Genomic DNA, 21,428 nt, shown 5'->3' on the forward strand with positions numbered 1-21,428 from the left:
GTATTGGGTTTAGAGTCAGTTCTTGAAACGAGGTCGATTTGAAATCGGTTCCAGGATCGTTATGGGTTCTTTATAAGATCTAGAACAATGCAGGGATTAGTTCCAGGATCGGTATGCAGTTGCAAAACTAGTATTGTTTTAGGATCAGTATAGGACAGGATAGGATATAAGTATGTTTTAAGGATCAGTTCCAAAGACTTATATAGATTTGGAATCAATGACAGGACCAATGCATTTCCAGGAGTTCCAAGATTGATATAGGTTAAAGATCAAGTTCAAGATCGTTTAGAGATCAGGAAAAGTTACCGAGCTATTATAGGCCATATAGGACCGGATTAGTACCTGAACTGATAAGGGTAGGATATCATTTCCAGGAGCAGCATGAATTCTAAAACTCTGTTCCCAAAAAGGTATAGATTATCTATTTCATTGATTTGGAATCAGTTACAGGACCAATGCGCGTCTAGTATCAGTTCCAAGACCGCTATTGTTTCAAGATCAGGTTCAAAATCGATATGAGATCATTAGACATCAGATCAGTTACAGAACTACTAATAACTTTGGAATAACTCCAGGGCAATATAGGACCAGATCAGTATCTGAACCGATATGGATTCGGTATCAATAACTGAAATTTGGTATCATTTCCAGTAGCATTATGAACTGGGATGCAGTTCCAGGAATGGTATGGATTATGGATCAATTTCATGTCCTACATGGTTATCAGTTAGATTACTATTGCTGCTTCTGGTTTAGTTCCAGAATCGGAATTCTGAGTCCTGGTAAAACCATTAATTTGACTAAAACCAATCTGAGAATGCTGGTTGGAGGGAAACGCATACAATAGTATGCTTTTGACGATAACCATTATTTTACTTATTCAATGTCAATAGTGCTTGATTAGAAGCTGAAATATGCTTCAATTTTTCAAACATAATGTCGAATAACATCCATAATTAATGGATGAATAAGTAACATATATAAATCTCGCTTTAATGAGCTTTAATATTCTCTCTAAACCAAGTTTCTTTAACATTGTTGATTGAGAGCCTGGTCCTGTTTTCTTGTTGCGTATTATTTCTTATCCAACTCTCCATCAAATGTAAAATTATTCATGCTCGTTTAGTTTCATTGCAAAAACGTTAAATCAAACCCGTGGTTCAGATTTACAGAAAAAGCAAGAATGTCAATTATTCCAAACACTTCCAAAAGTGTTCCGAATTATAGCAACTTTGATTATGCCTATTAGGTGTAAGGCGTTATGCGTTATTAGGTAAGGCAAATCAAATCCCTTTTGCAAGTCAATTAGAACTCTAACGGCAAAATGTTTCTGGTATATTCCGAACCATATCGTAACAGAAAAAAACACACACACAACGAAAACTGCCACCAATATTTACCCATTGCATCATTGAGAGTGTTTTGCCTTCGTTATGCGTTCAGTTGAGCAATGATTGGAATAGGGTTCCACGTTCGATCGTGTTTTTTGTGTGTTCTTTCTCTCCCTTGCAAAAGCGAAATGGTGGTAACGATCATGAATAATTCAGCTCGAAACGTTCACGTGCAACGTGGTGTTACCGGTGCTCGCCAAAACCATGGCGTGGATTGTCGTCCACATCCGGAAAGGGTTTGAAGTGCGTTGTGATAAGAAACCACCCCATCTATAGACAGAAAATGACGCTTGTGTCCATGAATTTGGCAGCGAGTTCATATATTTGTGTCTCCTCTTGCATTCGCTTTAAGTGGGTTTGGTTTTTTTGTTTTTGCCTGCATGCGTCCAGGAACTGTTACTGTACTGGTAGTGAACCACTCGAACGATCAAGCACACTGAGTACGACGCACATACGGTCAAACATACATACACACACACACAGCTAAAATGAAAACCGCCCGAACACCGTGCTGGTGCTCTTCGGATTGTCAGGATAATAAATTACCTTTTGTCCTTTTTGCATAAATTTTCCAGCATCTCTCGGCACCAGATATCCGCCTCGGTTTTGTTGAAGTACAGCAGACAGATGTGCTCACTGTGAATGGTGATCGAAAGAGGAAAACAAAAATGAAACAAAAATTGAGTTACGTCAATGGTTTCAGGCGGGAACTATACGTTAAGCGTAACAATTGGGCTTTACTCTTTTTTTCTCTCGTTTGCTTTTCAGTTGGGTTCTAGATTTTTTGTTTTTCTTTTTGTTGAATATATGTGTGTTCAGTACACGGCTGTGTTGTTACAGCCTATGTAAATGGGGTTGAAAATGGAACCATTTATTGGACGCATTTCGCATCCCACATACCATCATTCCCCCCTTCGCTTTGCCTTCCGGGAAAATGGGCAGCAATATTTTTCCACGTACAATGGATTGAGGGAGATTCTAACGTAAGGCAATTGAATTATGGAATTTTTATGTGTTCAACACGCTTCAACACACGGGCTGCGCTTTCGGGGGGGTGAAGGATTACGCACGCCAGACTTTTCAGTATTAAACCTCTACTACTACTCCTTGGTGTTAATTTCAATGCAATGCTCAATGTGCAAAATTAAATTCGTTCATATACCCAATTTCCAATTACGCTGTGGAAAGTTAATTTCACAATCACAATCCATTTGCGGTTATACACGGTTTTCGGGTTGGCGTTTGTGGGCTCATTTTAATGATGCGCGTGAGCATATCGCATTCTCGACCCGTCGTCGGAGTCGTCGTCGTCACTGTCGTGCTTAACCGCTGGACCGCAGTTTTGGAGAGCTGGCAAACCAACCGAGCTTATTTTCCAATTAGTTTGCAACCGAGCGGAGCGTGGTTAGAGTCAACGGAAAATTCCACTCCACTCCAATCCCAATCACAGCCGAGCAGTTACCGCGCAAAAAAGGGTTTCGGTACGCTATTTGTCTGGTTGCTGGCGTACCCGAAGCAGAGCAAGCGAAGCGAAGAGTTTAGTTTGGCTTTGTTTGTTGTGGCTTGGTAGATTGGTTCTCGAAAAAGGGAAATGTAAATTGATTGATATAAATCTCAATCCCCACTCTCCGTTGGAGTCGTTGCGGTCCGTTATTAATCAAATTATGTTTTGTGCAAAACTGGTGAACTTTTGGGAAAGAGCTTCAAACTAATTACTTAGCCTAACTGCAACCGTTGCTACCATTTGCTTAAACCTCCGCGATAGCGTTTAGCGGACATTTTGGGCACTTGTTGGTGACGATACCAGTTAACTTCAGATTCATGAAGCTGAATTATTGTTGAAAATGAATCTTAGAGTGTGCGTCTCTCCAATTATTCATTAATATACGTTTTTGTTTCAAAGTTTTCAAAGATGTTTGTATCTTTCAAGATGAATAGTTTACAGGGTTCTGTAGGAGTTCTCATAGCTGTGGGACATATTATTGACTCTTTCTTATGCGAAATAAACCTATTGTAATGGGAATTGGACTCTAGCGCACCCTTGTTGAACAAATCCAACTGGAATTTCTAAAGAGACCGTTCAAAACGGGTGCCATAGAGTCCAATTCCCACATTATGAAGTTCACTTCCCATAATAAGAGTCAAAGAAGTGCCACATAACTATGAGAAGCTATGGAAAATCCTGTTATGAATTAATATCTTAAGATTTGTCTTGCTTTGCCACTGCAATGTGCACATAAACGGTTGAAATCGAATTTGTTCTAATTAGTACCACAGTTTGTTTCCGCTGTACGTTTTTTTTGTGTACTTGATTGAAACTATGATTAAGGCATTAAGGCAGATCAATGCTTGTTGATTTGCCCACACGTCCGAAGATCACATCAAGAAGTGTAATCAATGCTGCAAACGATAACGCTTAAGATATTTATGAATCTTTAGAGATTTAAGCTTGTTTAGAGGTCCATGACTCTGTTAGGTTGTGTTAGGTTCACGACTTTCGAGATTAGGAAGCTCATGGCCAATGAGGCATCCAGCCTAGATAAACCAAACATAATCTCGAGACGCTTGTTAGTAGCTACCTAGTAAATGACTAGAAATTTTAGCAATTAATTTGAAATTTACAAGTAATACAATAAACAGATATTAAGATTTTAAGCCGTACGTACGCTTATCTAGGTTCTTCAACTATCAAGGATTTGCTCAACTCAACCCAAGAACAACTCTTACTTGCCGTAGATTGAAAACACTCTCAATCACTTATTGAGCTTTACTCTTAATTTGCCTATGGAAGAAGAACTATTATCGAGACGCCCCACATACTCACATACGATTGCTGTTCCGTTCGAGCAGATAGTGCAGTAAGGCCAGCATCGGCGTCAGTCCACTGCCGGCGGCTAGCAGCGCAAAGCGATTGTGATGCCGCAGCTTGCTCAGCGCAAAGTTCCCGCTCGGCTGGGACACCTGCAGCGACGTGCCGAGCGGTACCGGGCGGGTCAGATGCTTCGACAGGCACCCGTCCTGGTACGACTTCACCAGCAGCGGTATGAACGTGCCCGGACAGTCCGTACTGACGCAGCTGGCCGGGACGGGTGTGTAGCTCCGGGACACGTACTCGCCGTCGATCGATGCCGACACCGACACGTGATGCCCGACGGGTGTCACCTGCAGCAGGCTGTTGTTTTTCGGCCGCAACAGCAGCGCACAGGAATCGTGCGTAATTTCAACGCGCGTTGCCACGTCGTACTCGTGCAGCTGTAGCTCACAATTTTCCCGCCGCTCGTACATCATCTGCCCGTAGCTGGTCCACAGGGCGGGGCAGAGCTTGTTAAACATTAGCTCGATTTTGCCCGATTCGAGCGACGTACGGACGGTACACGGCCACCGGACGTTGTTGGCGAGATGGAACCGGTACCGGTGCTGGACGCTCGACTCGAGCAGTATGTTTACCGTCACCTCGAGATGGTCGACGCACTCCACCATCACGCCCGGGTTGGCAAGCGAGCGGGTGTAGAAGATGAGCGTCAGTTCGGCAGTCTTCTGGATCCAGTCAAACCGTGGCACGATCGGTATGGACAGCTTCAGCGAATCGTCACTGGCCGAGCTGACGATCGATGGCGGTGGGGGCGTGGTGGACGCCGTATCAGTCGTATCCTTGGTGGGCGTTGGTGGCGACGTTGGTGTGGCAGTGGGGCTCAGCTTGGACGCTTGGGCAAACGAGGGCGGTGGCGGTGGTAGCTTACTGTTCGGGTTGGTGCTGCTGTCCGCCAGATTGATGGTAACCGTGTTGCGCAGTGGACCGATGTAGCACTTCGCCAGCAGGGATTCGTAGTTCACCCAGGCGTGCACCTCCTCGAACAGTCTTGTTGCATCCTTGCCGGCACCACGCATCAGCTCATCGGCTCCTGGAAGGGAAATGAAATAATTAGTAAATCCGGATCAAGCGACATTGAGTCAAGCTTTCAAAAAGATATTCTTGCACTTATGAAAACTGTATAAATAGTGTTTAAAGATTGATGAGCCCCAAATTCTAATTTTAGTTTTCCCGTATCTTACGATGTTTAGTTCGTATCGTTTATTCTTTTCTAAAACAGTACTTTTCAGAACACAACTGCAACATGCATATGGCCAGTTCCACTAGTGCCGATGGTTGGCTCTAGGGCACTACCTTCCAAAGCAGGTGAACCTAATGTATCTGGAATTGGCCACTTACAATCATCAATAAGTGAATCCTGTTGTGACCTCCCGGACCGTGTGCAAACCGTAAATTCCCCCATATAGATCCCGAATATCGACTTGTACGCGCGCGTGTCTCAAACCTATGTTGACTCTTTCATATATATTTTTTTCTAATTTTAATTATAATATATAAAGAAAAATCTTATCATCATCATCATGAAGATCGTGATGACAACTGCAGTTACACATTTAATGGGACATCTACACATATTTCACATCATACAGTTTGTTTGACATATATGATGCACTTGCGTTTGAAATCCGGCAAGCTTCTCGCATTCTTAATTTCACCGGGTAAACTGTTGTACCGTTGAATCCCTTTGTAAAACAAAGAGTTTCTGGCACTTAGGGAATGCAAGTTAAGGCCCTTTATCATTTTAAATATATTAATCATGGTCTGGTACACAATCCACTGCTCTACTGACATGCATTGAAGAATATCTAGCATAACCGCAGACAGCATACGTCGACCGCACCCCAGAATTAACCTCATAATACGGTTTTGTAACATTTGAAGCCTTTTAATTTGACCTTTGTTGCCAAGAAACAAAATGGATGAGCAGAAGTCAAAGTGTGGCAAGATCAATTATTTGTAGAGAAAAACTTTCCCAAAAAAAAAAAATCGAGATCCTTCGCCAATCTACTTATCACTCCACACTTCTTTGCCACTTCAGCGATGACCCAGTCAATGTGAGCGTGGAACTTCAACCTGTCGTCTAAGATAACTCCCAGGTATTTAGCCTGTTTAACTCTTTCGATTAGTTCTGAATTTATTACGATAGATGGAGGTTCTTCCAATTTTTTGCAATGTCGTTAAAATATTTTGCACTTCCTCTAAAAATATCTGCGACCGTCGCAAACAAATATTACAATTGCGATATTTTTGCAACAATCGAAACATACTTTTGCGACAGGTGTTTTTTTATGCGACAATCGCATAATATTTTTACGACATTCGCAGACTTTTTTGCGACAATAGTTTATACCGTTTTAATGCTACGTAATCGATTCTTATAAAGACATTCGTGTCCCGTCATATTTTCCTGAAAACTGCTCTGATATTAAGATCTGAGATCATCCCTTGCTTCCACTATCAAGCAGACAGATCTTTTTTAATAGAAATATCCGTTAATAACTTTATCCTTGTAATCAAACGAGGGGCCTTTGCTTTTAAATAATTATGCCAAAGCCAATCCCTAACCCTCCTCTGAAAGGACAGTTTATTAATAGGGTTTCCTTCATTCAAACCCCTCTAAAACATCGTCATCCTGCATCATCACTCACCGCTCTGGTACCTAATTAACTGTAGCAAATTAAAGAAGAAAACAAAAAAAAACAACGACTTACCTCCGGGATGAAAGTTCATGTATCGCGTCACGTTGTACACCTTCCCCCGTATTGCCATCCAGGCGTCTTCCGCCCGATCGTGCTTGGCAAGCTCCGCATGGCTGACGGGTACGATGCGGCCCCCGGTGCCGGTCAGATCGGTGCCCGAGTTGCCCAGCCGGATCCAGTCCATCAGCGAATGGCCCGGCTTCAGTGCGGTTTTGTTCCGAGGGTTGCCTGAGGAAATTAATCGAAGAAAGCCACAAAGACACACACAGACACACACATTTTATTAACAAAATCCGTTTTCATCGTGTTTCTAATGATAGGTCGGTATAAATTGCTCAGCATGCAGAAGAGCAGAACTACAGAAGGAGAAAGCGAAAGATTCCTCAGAGAAAAAAAGTAGAGCGAGAGCTTCATCGTCACGCCATCCGGAAGGCTCCACTGAAAAACCCTCGTCATACCAACGAACACAGCAGAACACAGAACTAACGACAGCAGAAGGTAAACTCGGCAAGCGGTTTGAATCATAAATTATGAATATCCGGGCTCTGTCACGCGAAACGTGCTCCCGTTCATCGTAATGTCCCTCCCAAGGCCTGGGGGCGTTAGCACTTTGGGCAAGATTTTCGATGGTTTAACACAAACATAAACTGAGAACCCTCTCCCCACTGCAGTAGCTACCACAAAATGGAGGAATTCTTGGGTGCTAACTGCTCCACCCCCCCCCCCCCCCCCCCCCCCCCCCGTGCGAACGGCACACGATCGAACGCATCCGGTGTGTTTTATTTGAACTCGAATGAATGTGTAATCTATTATTCAGGGCACCGAGAAACCAATCTTCATCGTTCACACGAAACAGCAAGTATAATGTAGAGCTACAACCACAACAAAAAACACACTCTGGTGAGAATAACTGACAAATGATAGGAAGTACGAAAGTAGTCCTGGCCATTGAAAAGGGTGGGTTGTTTGATGGGACCCGGTTAGGATCGCAAAAAAGAGCGGAATAAGCATCCCAGCGATTATAGGTAATGGCCATTGGGTAGCGCTAGCGGCATTCATGGGATCTAAAGCGGATGTGTGGTGGTATAGGTGGAGATCATGGAATGTGAAATGGATGCAAAATATGCTTTATCTATGGACAGCGTGTGGCCGCAAAACGTGATGGGCCAGACATGCCTACCGATGAGTCTGCATCCATCGTTTTCAGTACGCAGTTCGCAGCAAGGGCAAACCGAGTTGACGCATTCCACATTTTGACGTGTTGGCAATATCGAAGCATCGAAGGTGGGCGTTGACGAGTGTTTTTTATGCATACATTTTTACCTCCTTTACGTGTACGTGACATTTTTCCTGTATTGAGTGATGTAAGGTAAATGTGAAAGGTGTCGGTACATCTAAGCGGATTTTAAGAGAGTTGTGTGCTTAAATTCAGATCCATTTTGCAATACGTAGGTTTTATTTTCAAATATAAAAATAAGTTCCAACTATTGAAGATATAATCTTCCATTTTCGTGGTCACGAGGAAGTAATAGTTCTGAAGTATCCAAATATTAGGATTATCAATAATACGTTAGTAGCGTTTTTGATGTCAGGCAACATGGCAAAATTTTGAAGTACTATATCATCTTTATACTTTCGTTTACACTACTTGTAATTTCGCTACAGTTAAAATAACATTGTTTTTGGAAGCTCCAAACATGGCCAGTCATCGTATGTTATTGGAAGTTTATGGTACTCATGATTTATCTGAATCAAGCTATCGGCAATGGTTTTCCAGGTGAAAAATTGTAGTTATGGGTTAGAGTACAAAGTACATTGAAGTAACACTGCAAGCAGTGCTGCAAAATGTCACTGTCAATGTCATAAAAAAATCTGACTGAAACAAAAATACATATCATCGTCACGTACTCAATTGTGATAATCAGAGGTGATACTCAGAAAGGTTGATGTGTCCAATACATGCTTGGTAACATATTAGCAATCAACGCTTGGTTAGTCATTTTGTCATGACTTTTTTTTTGCTGTGATCAGTTTTGCAAAATGTCACTGACATAGTCATGACAAATTCCGACTGAAACAAAATCATGTCATCGTGATGATACTATGATGATCATAGGCGAGCCTCAAACAGTTGGTGCGACCATCACATGCTTGGTGTCATTGTGAGCAACCAACTCTTGGTCAGTAGTCACTTGGTCGCGACATTTTCAGTCGGTGATCATCGCGATGGTCACTGGAGATATGCGGTGCGTGCGAGTGGTTCCAAGAAACAAAATTAGCATGTTTTCTCGATCTTTTTGAGCCGACTGATAATCAAAACAGATAGAGGGAGAAAGCATGCTCATTTTGTTGCTAGAGCCCACGCGCCAAGTATATTCCAAGAATGTCGCGATTATCGCCGACAACAATGTCGTGACCAAGTGAGTGATCAAAAGTTGGGTGCTAAACTAAATGTCACCAAGCATGTGATTGATTCTCCAACTGTTTGAGTATTGTCACTGATCATCTCAGTTGTGTACGTGATCTAATTTGAGCTTTGTTTCAGTCATGAGTGTTGATGACTGAAACAGTGGCATTTGGCAGCACTGTTCACAGCCAGAAAAAAATCATGATTATGCTTGTGCCGGCATTAAGCTAAACTTGTCAGTCAGAGTATCGCGGGGGACTCAAAAATTCACATGTCGTTTTCAGCAGGTCATGATGCACTATTATTATTGACTATCAGCAATGAGCATCAAGCTACCACGGATATGTTCATTGTTTTCGTTTGTGAAAATCTCGTGATACTCATGACATTTTGCAGCACTGACTGCAAGTCATATCCGATTGGATATAAAATTTAACTGAAAGATGTAAAAAAGCTACAGAAAAGAACGTTCCTAACGCCCAGACCTAACAATCTTTTATTCATTTCTTCAGCATTATTTGTGTGTAATCGTTACTATTTTTCAGCTTTTGTCCCTTTTATTATATTTAATCCCAAAATCGCTTCATGTTTCGGCCATGTGTCTTAATTTGATGTTGTTGTAAAGGCAGCATTGAAGCTGGCAGCCCTTGCTCTCTAGCTGCGGTCTTAATCTTCTCTCACCGTTCTTCTCCTTGATGCTATTTCGCTTTGGGCCAAAACACAGGACTTGTTTTTTGTGTTTTTTTTGTTTTGTGTTACAACAGCACATTACAACACAAATGATTTGGGGGAATGACGGAAAATTAAGATAAAACCCCGTCCCATCATAAACCAACACAAAAATCGCAATTAAAAGAACTGTTGGGAAATATAGCTACGGCTTATGAACGAAAGCACACAAGGTTTTGTCAGAAGTCTACCATTTTGTATTACTTTCCCATGGAGTCTATCTGCCTTTATAGATACACCAGTGTCTAGATTAAGTTGTACAGGAAACCCTAGTTTTTCTTTTGTTTCTGTTTTGTTTCTCTTCTTTTTTTGTTGTGTGATCGTTTCTCAAACGAACTCTTCATGCAGTGCAGTCTTTTCCTATGTCAAAAAATCATGTGCCCAACTGCCTTTTCCTACTGGATCCCTGGACAGATGTGATAAGACCATTCTCAGAAGCAAGTGAGCAGCAGCAAAAAAAATCACCACTCTCTTATTGAGTTCTGGTCCATCTGGTTAGCTTCGTTAGCTCCCAAAGCCCCCTCATCGTTTTGATGCTTGAAGAGGCAATCGAGTGTACACCAACCAGGCACGCAGAAGCACTTTTTCTAGGAACAGGTCAACCAAAAAAAAAAAAAAAACAGGGCCAGCAAGCTGATGTTTCTATCTGTGACTCGAAGAAGAATGCTTTATTGTGCTTCCAGGTCAAAGCCTTGTTGAAAGATTATAGGAAACCATTTGAAGGCATGCTGTGCATACTTTGCCTACCCATGATTGCATTGCTCAGATTAAACTGGGTTCAAAATGTTTTGTGATAAAAACATGTAAACCAGACGAAATAATGTCTCCTCATGTCTACCACACATCGTCACAGAGAAGCTAATCCCTGCTCAAATCGATTATTCCAGGCTAATCCGTGTTAAAACAGTTCATCATCAAATATTGATCCACACCGGTTGCCATCTTACGGGCAGCACAACCTCGCATAAAATCCCACTTTTTTAAGTTATGTGTTTGTGTGTTTAATCTCAGCTTTCGTCGCAAAACGCAACACGATGTTTGGATAGGGCTACTTTCACGGTTGTGTTGCTTTGCTGCTTGTTTGTTTCTTTTTTTTTTGCTCCTTTTGGTTCACTAAATTCCACCATTCAATTCCAATCACGGCTAGCACACGAAAGGAAGGAAAGGAATAAAATGTTGGTCAATAATAATGGATGCTACACAACTACATCCCATTAGGATCAGTTTCACCCGACCGTATTATAGCCACAGTTCCCGAGGTTCGAAACAAACCCGAGACGGATTGGATGGGCATTGCAAAGGGAGGGGGGGGGGGGGGGAGATCGAAGTCGAACCCTGGCGGTATCCACCGTGTACACGCCACACAACACGCTGAGCAAGATTGAGTAGACGCGGCAATAGACAGGCCGGGCAAATGGTAACGAACATACTAACGAATGTGTTTTTTTTCCCACACGCACACACATGTGGAGCGTTTTTCTTATTTCCATTGAACGGTACCACACAGCAGGTTGTTCTTTTTTGCTTCTTTTTATTCGCATTTGTGGACGTGAACGGGTTTGAAATAGGAAAATATTTCCCGATGGCGGAAAAATGGCCCAAGAAGCAAAGGCTTACTTTGCACCCTTCGCGTCGTCCCACACTCGAGCAATGGAAAATGAACCCATGCTGACACACACACACACACAGCACTGGGAAATCTATTATCGTCTGATTTGGGGTGCTTCAGGGCGACAACACACAGCCCAAAAAAAAGGAAGAAAAAAACAGCTTCCCGATGGCTTCTTAGGCGTGGGAAACTCTCCTTGTACTTTCAATCCGCCACAGACGGCACAACGCGTACGTGTGTGTGTATATGTTTGTGTCGCGAAAGCTGATTTCTGCCCATCGCTTCCCACAGTGGGAGGATACATGCAAGGGCGCACACGTCTGACTTTAACGTTCCTTTACGGGGGTGGCGGCGGGCACGTCTTTCGTTCCGCTTGTTGGAGAAAGAATATTATGGAGCGCGAATGTATGTACGTGTGTGTGTGTGTGTGTCAAGCTATGGGCGAAGAACATAAAAGCGTACAGAAGCTTCCCGCCCTGCACAATACCTTATTACGCGGTGTAATAAACTTCCGCTTGCTCGGCTCGCATAAAGGATCGGCTTGCAAAAAGGGAATCTTAATCATCTTTACCGTCGACACAATTTTCCAATCCAGTAGACACGGGTAGAGCCACCACAAAAGGGGGGATAGAGTTTGGTGGGGGGAAGGGGGCGTTTTGTGCAGCGATGAGTCGGCGGGAACTGCACTGATCGTTTGGTTGCTTTGATTGCGACTTTACTTGCTGCCGGCAGCTTAGCTGTCATTGTCGACCGATTTCGTTGTTTACCCGCGTGCGTTAATGAGCGTGCAGAAGCTTACTTTTATACGACCGAGGGCCAATAATGATTGGGGGAGCAATATGAAAAGCTTAGCACTAACCCTAGACGGGTTGGATGGACGGTTCGGCTTGATTTGTGGCGTGCAGCACCATCGTTCTTGGGTGGTAAATGAGGAGAGCGTTTTTTATGGCTTTATAACGGTCAGCGTAATCGATTAGTTTGCCGCTGGCCCTTGAACGGTTATTGCTGCAGCTGAACGACCACAGCCCCCATTAAACGGACAATTTAAACTCGAAATCAAGCGTACAGTTGCTGATTGGCTGAGAGGTTAATTAACACAGCAATCAGTGAGTGAGTGGTTATTGCTGTGAGCCTGTATGTGTTTAAAAATATACTTAAAGTGATCAGAAAAGTTTTTTAATCTAATAGGAAAAAAAGCCGTTTTTGTAATGCATTATTGAGCTTTTAGGTACAAATACTTTATAACAAATTCGAGTTTATCTTTTGAAAAAAAAAAAAACATTGTTTTTGTAGCCAAAGAAAACGACTGTTCGTGTCGACATTTTCCGAGAATGAGACACACAATTGAACATGTCAAGCATTGCCCTTACTGAGCCTAATGTTATCTTTCTTCGGAAACCATTATCATTTTCACCGTAAGCTGTACAATCAGGAATTCTTTGATAGACCTTTGGCATTCACGTGTACCACCGGATTGCCGTACGAGTGAGTTGTTGATCCGTAAAAATGTGTAAAAACGTGTTGCGTTTTATTTTACTTACAAATTGAAAGACGCACACAGCACAAATTTCTGCGAAGCTGGGATTTCGAGATTTGTATCCGGAAGCAGCACGTAAACACGGTTAGTTTAATTTGAGGTTTAGCGTAAAAAGTAAATTGATTGATAAATTATTACACATTCAATCGTCTGATCCGTAGTTCCGTGTGGAGTAGTGATGTATGGCTCGACTTATCGATAGAAATTTGATTTTTTTTAAACTAAATTAAACTGCAATAACTCACTTTAAGAATGTTAAATATAATTTGGGATCTATATCCTCATCCTTTCCTTTGCATCCTTTCCATTCATGCTCGAAACGATTGATAAATAAACATGAAAATAAATTATTGGAAAATGTTCAAATCATCATAAAAATAATTGAATCGTTACAGGGTTACAGGGGAAATCATATAAGGGAATAGTTTAATCACTTAGGGGAATGTTGCATATCGTGTAGGAGAATGTTGCAAGCAAGCTGTGGAAGTTTGCAATCATATAGGGGAGTGTTGCAATCGACTAGGGGAATTTTCCAATCATACTGTGGAGACTGTGTCATCAGACTGTGGGTGCCGCTGTAAATACTCCAAAATATTTTCGTTAATTTTACTCACTTATCATGTTTAATTATGGCTCCGCAGCAGGATTTATTTAGTTTATAATGTGCACTCATTAAAGCCACGCGAAAATAACTCCAAATGATGTTTTTGTAGAAAACATCATCGGCATAAATTCGAAGCTCTTTACCCACAGTCTGATGACAGCTCCACAGTATGCTTGAAAAATTCCCCTAGTTGATTGCAACGCTCCCCTGTATGATTGCAAACTTCCACAGCTTGCTTGCAACATTCCTCTAACTGATTGAACTATTCCCTTATATGGTCCGAAAACCTGTATTTCGATTCATATTTTCATTATTGTTTCAATAGATCATTGCATAAACCAACCAACTTAAATATATTTGGGACGTTTTGGATGAACCACAGAATTTTGTTATCTTTCAAATACTATAAGAAAAAATACTACTATATACTACTATAGGCAAAACCAGTAAAAGTATTAGGCTTAAATTTCTATAGGTGAAATCTCGCTCTGAACCCTTCAATTCCTGCAAAAGTTTTCGCTCTACTTGAAGGTTTACAGTAAGAAAATAATAGTGCACCACCAAAACAACATTATTTCAAATCTGATCGGGAAATCTGATAAGAAATCGGATAAGAAAAAAATAGTGCACCACCAAAACAACATTATTTCAAATCTGATCGGTAGGGAATTCGTTTCATGATGTGTTATACCTCTTACATCATTTAATGGAGACTGCGCTGAGACATGAATGAAGCCAATCCGCACAAAGTCTCTATAAAAGTAAACAATAATACAGCAAGAAAAAGATGTTGACTATGAATAATGTACAATAGATACATTAATATCAATGATTGATTAAGCACCACATTATCATGGCTGATAAAACATTCAAAAAGCAATCGGTAGGATCAATCTACGACAATAACGCTTCAGTGTGGAGAAGACACTGGCGAAAAAAAAGACTCCCCCCGTTGAGCACCATCATCAATCAAGCGCATATACTAGCAGTTCCAGCGATTCGCTGCCTCGCTGCCATCAACTAGACATTGTTTTGACGGATCATAATTGTTCCACTTATCGCCCAAAGTTATACGGCGAGCGGCCGCACGTAGATGAGCTGAACGTGCCAGCAACAACTGAAGGGAAAACTTTGCTCACTGCACATCAACAGTGAGCCTTTTCCATCAACCCCCGCCCGTGAGTAATATTATGCATGCTTTTATGCTTGAGTTTACCTTGGTTAATTTGTTGAGAGTTGGGGAAAAAAACTCTCCCAGTACAAATCTCGCTTCGGCTCCAAGCCATACTTCATTTCATAGTACAAATGATGACTGTTTTTGAAACTGTTTCCCGCACTGTCGAGAGTGGTGAGCATTATTTACTACTACCCTGTCGACGCCTCGCAATGTGCTGTACAAACAACTCCATGTGGATTATTATTAGTAGAGCAAACGTACAAAACTCAATTAAAATTCAAAATAAGGGCACAGCGCCTCCAGGCGCTAACGGTGCGACCGCTATATCGACACCGGGGAGTTGCCATTGCAGCAGCGTTTTCTGTGGATGGATTTTTAAGGCCAAAAGCAAAGTTTAACTTTTTTTTCCTCTTTTCTATCACGATTCTTTCGCACAGCTTTGGCTTGGGGAATGTTTTATTGGGTTGAGGTAAAAGCAACTTTTGCTTAATAATGTTACTAACTGCTCAATGGAGAACGGGCGTTCAAAATGCTAAACGTGAAACCAGCAAAGCTTAAGCCTTAACGCGCTTTGCATTTTGAGTGTTTTTGAGAGAAACGTTAAGTTACATTGGTGCTTATGTATGAAATTTAATTTAGAAACTTTGCGAACCACAGCGTCTATTGATAAACCTTAAGTTTTAACAAGTTTTAAGAATTTTGTAAAGATTCTTGGAATACATAATTGTACTTGATTTGGAATTAAATCTGACTTCGTCTCCTTGTGTTTCCTGTTTTCCATTAATTCTCAAAGAAAAAAAAAACTCCAGAACGTTTTCCTCAGAATTTCATTCATAAATGTTTCCATTCGCGTGGCGTGGCTCAGCAGCGTGGCAGGCTTTTAATTATGATTTTAATTACTTCACCACGCGCCGTACCGTACGTACCCGTGTGGTGCTTTAGCAGGTGTCGCGCAACGTTCCTTAGAAAAATATTATAACGAGAGTTTTCACCCATGTATATGGGGCTAGGGCCGATCTGTCTGTTGACTAGGTTCGTGCTATGTGGCTCATTTTTTGCACACGTTACTATGAAAACATTTCCTTCTATGGCTGAGGTTATGTAAACTAGGCCTCTCAGTATTGAACGCATTTGTTAATTAAATTTAAGAAATGTACAATACAAACGCGTTGCTCCTGATACTCATCTCGTTACTAATGGTTGCATAACGTTTTATAACAGCAAACATCATTAAATCAAACATAATGAATACTTCCAAGTCTCAGCAATGCTGGCACGTTCGCGTGAATGAATTTTAAAGCAGATGGGCAATTATGCTTTTCTTATTCTTTCACGCACAAACAGCAAGGATTACGAATATAATTGTTGTTGAAAGAATTGTTACAAAGAGAGCCAAAGCTAACCTTGAAACGTCAAACTTTTCGTTCGTTCACGAGCTTCTCATCTGATTACACACACCACCGAAAGGGCATTTGTATGATTTCTTCCTTTGGTGTGTGTTTTCGCAAAGTTTCGCAAAGGAGGCAAAGCAGATTGGAAATTTTATTCAATAATTAGGATTAGGATTGGGGGTGAATGGGCGTACAAGTCGCAAAGTGTTTAAACCAGTATCATTTCAAATTCCATTTTGAGCTCCACAAACGGAAATTAAACAAGACGATTAAAGCCATTTTAAAACTGATTAAAATTGATGCTTACAAATGAAATGCGCACAGCATTAGCGCTTGCGTCACGTAATGCTAAGTTAAAAAATGCCTACAGCAGCATTACTTCAGTGCTTTTCCTTCAGTGGATGGCGGCTGGTGCTTCCTTGTTTCGCAAGCGCAAAAATTGCAAAGCGATAAACAACTTGGCAACTTTTCTTGCACCAGTTGACCTTCCGAGCCGGAGCCCATTATCCTGTCAACTGGAGGCGTTGATGCACATGGAAGTATCCACAACTGTTCGCTTGCACACGCAAGCAAAAACAGTCCATTGGTACGGATGGGCAAGGAAAAATCTGCTGCTTCATCACGCGCCTTTCATTGCTGTTGCTGTCCCACCGTCGAATGGTGCATAATTCATGCTATTGTGTTGATGCTTTTCGTTTCTAGTTTACTGCTTTCCATTCATCCTTATTTAGCTGTGCTGTTTCAAAGTTTGCTATCGCTGGCTGCAGTACTTTTCTCCATCTCGCTCATTCTCCTTCTCTCTCTTTGGCGAAAAGAAAACCAAAGTAATTGCTTGAAAAACGCAGCACCCGTCACATCCTTAAAGCCACTAACTACGTGAGGCAATTATAGCGAATGCTTCGCGAAACCTCTGAAACGAGTGCATCTTCATTTGTCCATGTTTTTTCCCCTCTAACTGCAATATAGCAGCGAGCATCGGAAATGGAAAGGTTATTCGCAGTAAAACAACGCAAATAAGCTCTCACTGTCTTCCTCGAACAAAAAAAAAGAGCCAACGGTTGGTTCATTGCCATTTTCTTTCTCCATTTTCAATACCAACACGGCTACTGTTGGGGTGGCCTTCACAGGAATAAAAAATGCAATACTGAATCCTTCTCCAAGAGTTCTCTCGTTTTACGTAACCGTAACGGTAGAAACGGACCGGACTAAAATGGTAATAGTACCGGTTACAACCGACCGGTTAGTTTTGCACATTGAATTTACATACGATTCACCTGGAATCGTTGTGTTTACGTGAGCAAAGGGATTGCTTCTAATTTTTTATGTCCTTCGTTTTCTGTCCCAAAGCACCATCGTTAGCCATTGCCATTTCTGTTACGGGATCTGGTTTTTCGGAAGCAAAGGTAGAGCGCAGACGAGCGGGTTAATGTATGCTGAATTTGGTTGTAAATTGAAATTATCAATTTATGTAAATAACTTTGTTTTACATGAGGAAGAAAAAGTACATTGGATGATAGTGTACAGCAAATATCATGTTGTGGACTTAAAGTCATATAAGTCCTCTCTTTATAGTTTTGAATTGTTCTCTTAGTTCATTTCTTTAATGCAATGGATCACAACATACTACAGAGAGTTTGAAGAGAACAAAATGCAACTTTGAATATGTTGAAATTAGTCATAAAAAACTTTATACATAGTATGACATTATAGAATGCAATAAACCTCAACTCTCGTTGAAATTGGAATTCTTTAAACAAAAACTAATGCATTTTGATACTATAAATTCATTCTTAAGTGCACAAAACAAGCGTTAGCTTATTTAAATAATTTTTTGCATAATGTGTGCTCAATTAATAATAATTTTCTACTATCAAATGACATTGCGAAGGATGTCATTTTACTATAAGATCTAACAACACGCCCGTCATCGATTCAAATCTCCAAAATACCGGACATTCCACATGTAGAATCGACTATGCTGTACAATAATTAACACGTAAAAGGTCGCACAATACGAATACTATTCAGCAATGCGGTGCGCGACATGTCAGGTTGATGACGGTCACAAATGACATTAAACTCACGGTACATACGAATAACCATCAGCGAAGCCAATAGCGATCTAGCTCGGAGCGATCTCGGCGGGACATACATGTTGAGCTTCGAAAGAAGCGCGGGCGAGTCGATCCGATTGTCAAGAAGTCCCGCGACAAACAGCCTCTGAGCGTTGCAGTTCCGTTGCTTCAATGTCTCGATGCCAAGCAACGCACAGCGTCCCTCATAGTCCAGCTGGGCACTCCAGGAGCGCAAAGCGAACCGCGTGAATTTGCGCTGGATCGACTCTAAACGAGCAGCTATAGGACACCATACTACCGAAGCGTATTCTAGCACTGGCCGCACCAAAGCGCAGTATAGCGTCTTGATGCAGACCGGGTCAGTGATGTCTCTCTGTCTGTCTTAGTGACAACGTGCTTTAGCTGGTCGTGGAAGCTCAACTTTTCGTCAAGGAGCACTCCTAGATCCGTGACATAGCTTTTGCCCCCAATGGTAGATCCATTTAACGCATAGTCATACACTAAGGGGCATCGCTTTCTCGCAAACGTAACGACAACACACTTCTCGACGCACAATTCAAGACCATTCAAAGAGCACCATGACTGGAAGGCACTTAGAGTGGCTTGAAGGCGGAGTTGGTCAGACCGGTCACGGATAGGCAGGAACAGCTTCGCGTCGTCCGCATACAGTAGGTGGCTGTCAGGAGGGAGCAACCGTTTTACGTCATTCAGGAAAATGACAAACAGCAGCCGTCCAAGGTTACTCCCCTGCGGCACCCCCGAAGAAGCATCGATATGGCGCGACGTATGGGGTCCTTCATTAAATGTTATCCTAGACAACTTGTTTAACCACTAGTCATTAAAACAAAAAACCTTAACTGTGACGAACTCCAAAGTTCTTAAAGCGCCATTGATATTACAGCAATAGACATCTGCTAGTTACTGCAACCTGCTGAGACTTCCGGAACTACCTTTAGAAAACAAATTTGGAAACATTTGATCGAGTCGAGACTTCTCTGCCTGCTTTATTCTCCAGTAGTTTCAGATATTTGCCACATTTCGATTCACTCATTGTATTGCGTATGGGAAGGACTTGACACGTATAAAATTAAAACTCAATATCTCATTGTATCGGACAGTACCCGTCCTTACATACCCTTCACCAATGAACTAATGCTAATAGAGCTGTTATTGTCACTTAACCCTCAAGTCACACTAATTCTTCAGTCATCTGTGCACGCCCTGTGTTTGGCGGGTTAAACCCCTTTGCGTAAGAATTTATTTATTTTTAGGAATCCACAGTTCCGCAAACGAAACCCAGGCTTTAAGAACGTCACTGGCCCAATGGACCAAACGCGACCGGGGTCACACAAAACGAAGAGCGGGTAGTACGCAAACAACAAACAGAACCTTTTTTCTTTCCGCCTCACGAAATGGCGTTTACTTTGCAGCGGGATATTAGTGAAATCCTTTCAAAGTCCAACCTTTTCCCCATTTTCCCTGGCAGCCAGGCGACAAAGAAAGGCACTAAAATGTTTTCATACATTCAACTTTACGGACGAGAAAGCACTTGGATTGTACCGTTCTTTACGTGTTTCGTGTTTTTTTGTTGTTGTTCGTTAAAAAGTCCCAACGATCCTTGCTCCACCAGCAAACAGAGTGGACAGCTTAAGTCGGGATGTGAGTGTGCATACGGCAGGCAGAGTCTGCCGTAGTGGATTTATCGTTCCTATCGGCGCGCTCGGGATCCGATGAAAACGCTGGCTGTGGGCATTAGACGAAGAAACACATTAACAAAGCAAGTTGAATGCACATTACTCATTCATCCGTGAAAGAGAGTAAGCGAGAGAGAGAAAGCAAGAAGGTCCCAGAGCCGACGGTGACGATTTGAGCGCAACCCTAAACAGCTTAAAGGGGACGACGACGCTAAGGATTACGTAGTTTCTTGGGATAGGGTTTCGAGAGACCAGCAGTTCTGGGGAGGGCCGATATGGTTCGATTCCACCGCTCCCAGGTAAGAGATATTTGTTTTCTTAAATACATTCCCGGGCTCACACGTCGGCGTAGGTGTAAGGGTAGGTGGCAAGGTGCCGTTTTACGTAACCTTCCCAGAACAGCTGCGCTGTGCAAGCGGTTGTTCGGATCGGTGGAGATGAGGTGAGTGTTTACCGTGTTCTTGCCAAACCTCTCGATCCCATTTTTCCCAGGCTTTATCGTTACGGCAGCGTTTCTTTTGAAAAGCTAAAGAGAGACGGCAAACATAACAGCCCCTAGGGGTATAAACGTTGGCACAAACGGACCTGTCACTTGTAGCTGATGTGTCGTAAATTGAGTTTTTGATTAGGAAATTCTAGATTGAATTTACAGCTTCACGGGTATTGTGTTATTTGTGGTTTACTGTTGGATTTGAGCTCTCCATCGATTGAGGAAGCCATCGATAATTAGAATTTTTGAAAGAAATTGTACAAATAGCAGAATATTTTACTGTTTATCAATTTCAATGAGGTTAGAAATTTTCTTAGAAATATCCAGGACAAAACATAGCCCAACGCTCTAGAACGAGAGCTCTAATTGAATGCCAACCTATTTAGTTGGGTTTGCGAAAAACAATAGCGCACCAGCAGTTTTCTCCAAAATTTCCGAAACGGGATACAGATTCGCTCGAGGGCCTCGAAAAGTAATGCAAACACACAAGCTTGTAGGCTGGAAACTTTCGAGCCCAATTGTGTTCGTACGGCCCGAAGTTGGTAAAGATAAGTATAAAATACGCATTCTAGACAAATAGAACCTGACACAGAGTGGGGGGAGCCATTCGCGAATGGTTCTCTTTGTGCCCGTATGCCTGACATGGCAGGGTGCTTACAGCATTCACTGCAAACGCTATGACAGGGCTCACATATCCCCGACACATTCGGATAAGTAGTAGACGCTTGTGCCCTGCAGCAGCCAACAAACACA

General features: G+C 42.0%; 1 protein-coding gene across 2 annotated transcripts in view; it reads right to left on the bottom strand.

Moving 5' to 3' along the window:
* The window catches only part of LOC1270621 (cytochrome b5 reductase 4), a 60,283-nt gene that overhangs the window by 9,521 nt on the left and 29,334 nt on the right, over positions 1-21,428 (bottom strand). For both annotated transcript variants that reach the window (XM_061659055.1, XM_061659053.1), the window contains exons 3-5: positions 6,975-7,190; positions 4,216-5,293; positions 1,938-2,027 (exon numbers count right to left, since the gene is read on the bottom strand). In XM_061659055.1, the coding sequence (XP_061515039.1) occupies positions 1,938-2,027; positions 4,216-5,293; positions 6,975-7,190 (1,384 nt within the window). The remainder of the gene's footprint in view (positions 1-1,937; positions 2,028-4,215; positions 5,294-6,974; positions 7,191-21,428) is intronic.

This window comes from Anopheles gambiae, chromosome 3 (assembly GCF_943734735.2).
Source record: "Anopheles gambiae chromosome 3, idAnoGambNW_F1_1, whole genome shotgun sequence".
In the NCBI taxonomy this organism is placed as follows: Eukaryota; Metazoa; Arthropoda; class Insecta; order Diptera; family Culicidae; genus Anopheles; species Anopheles gambiae.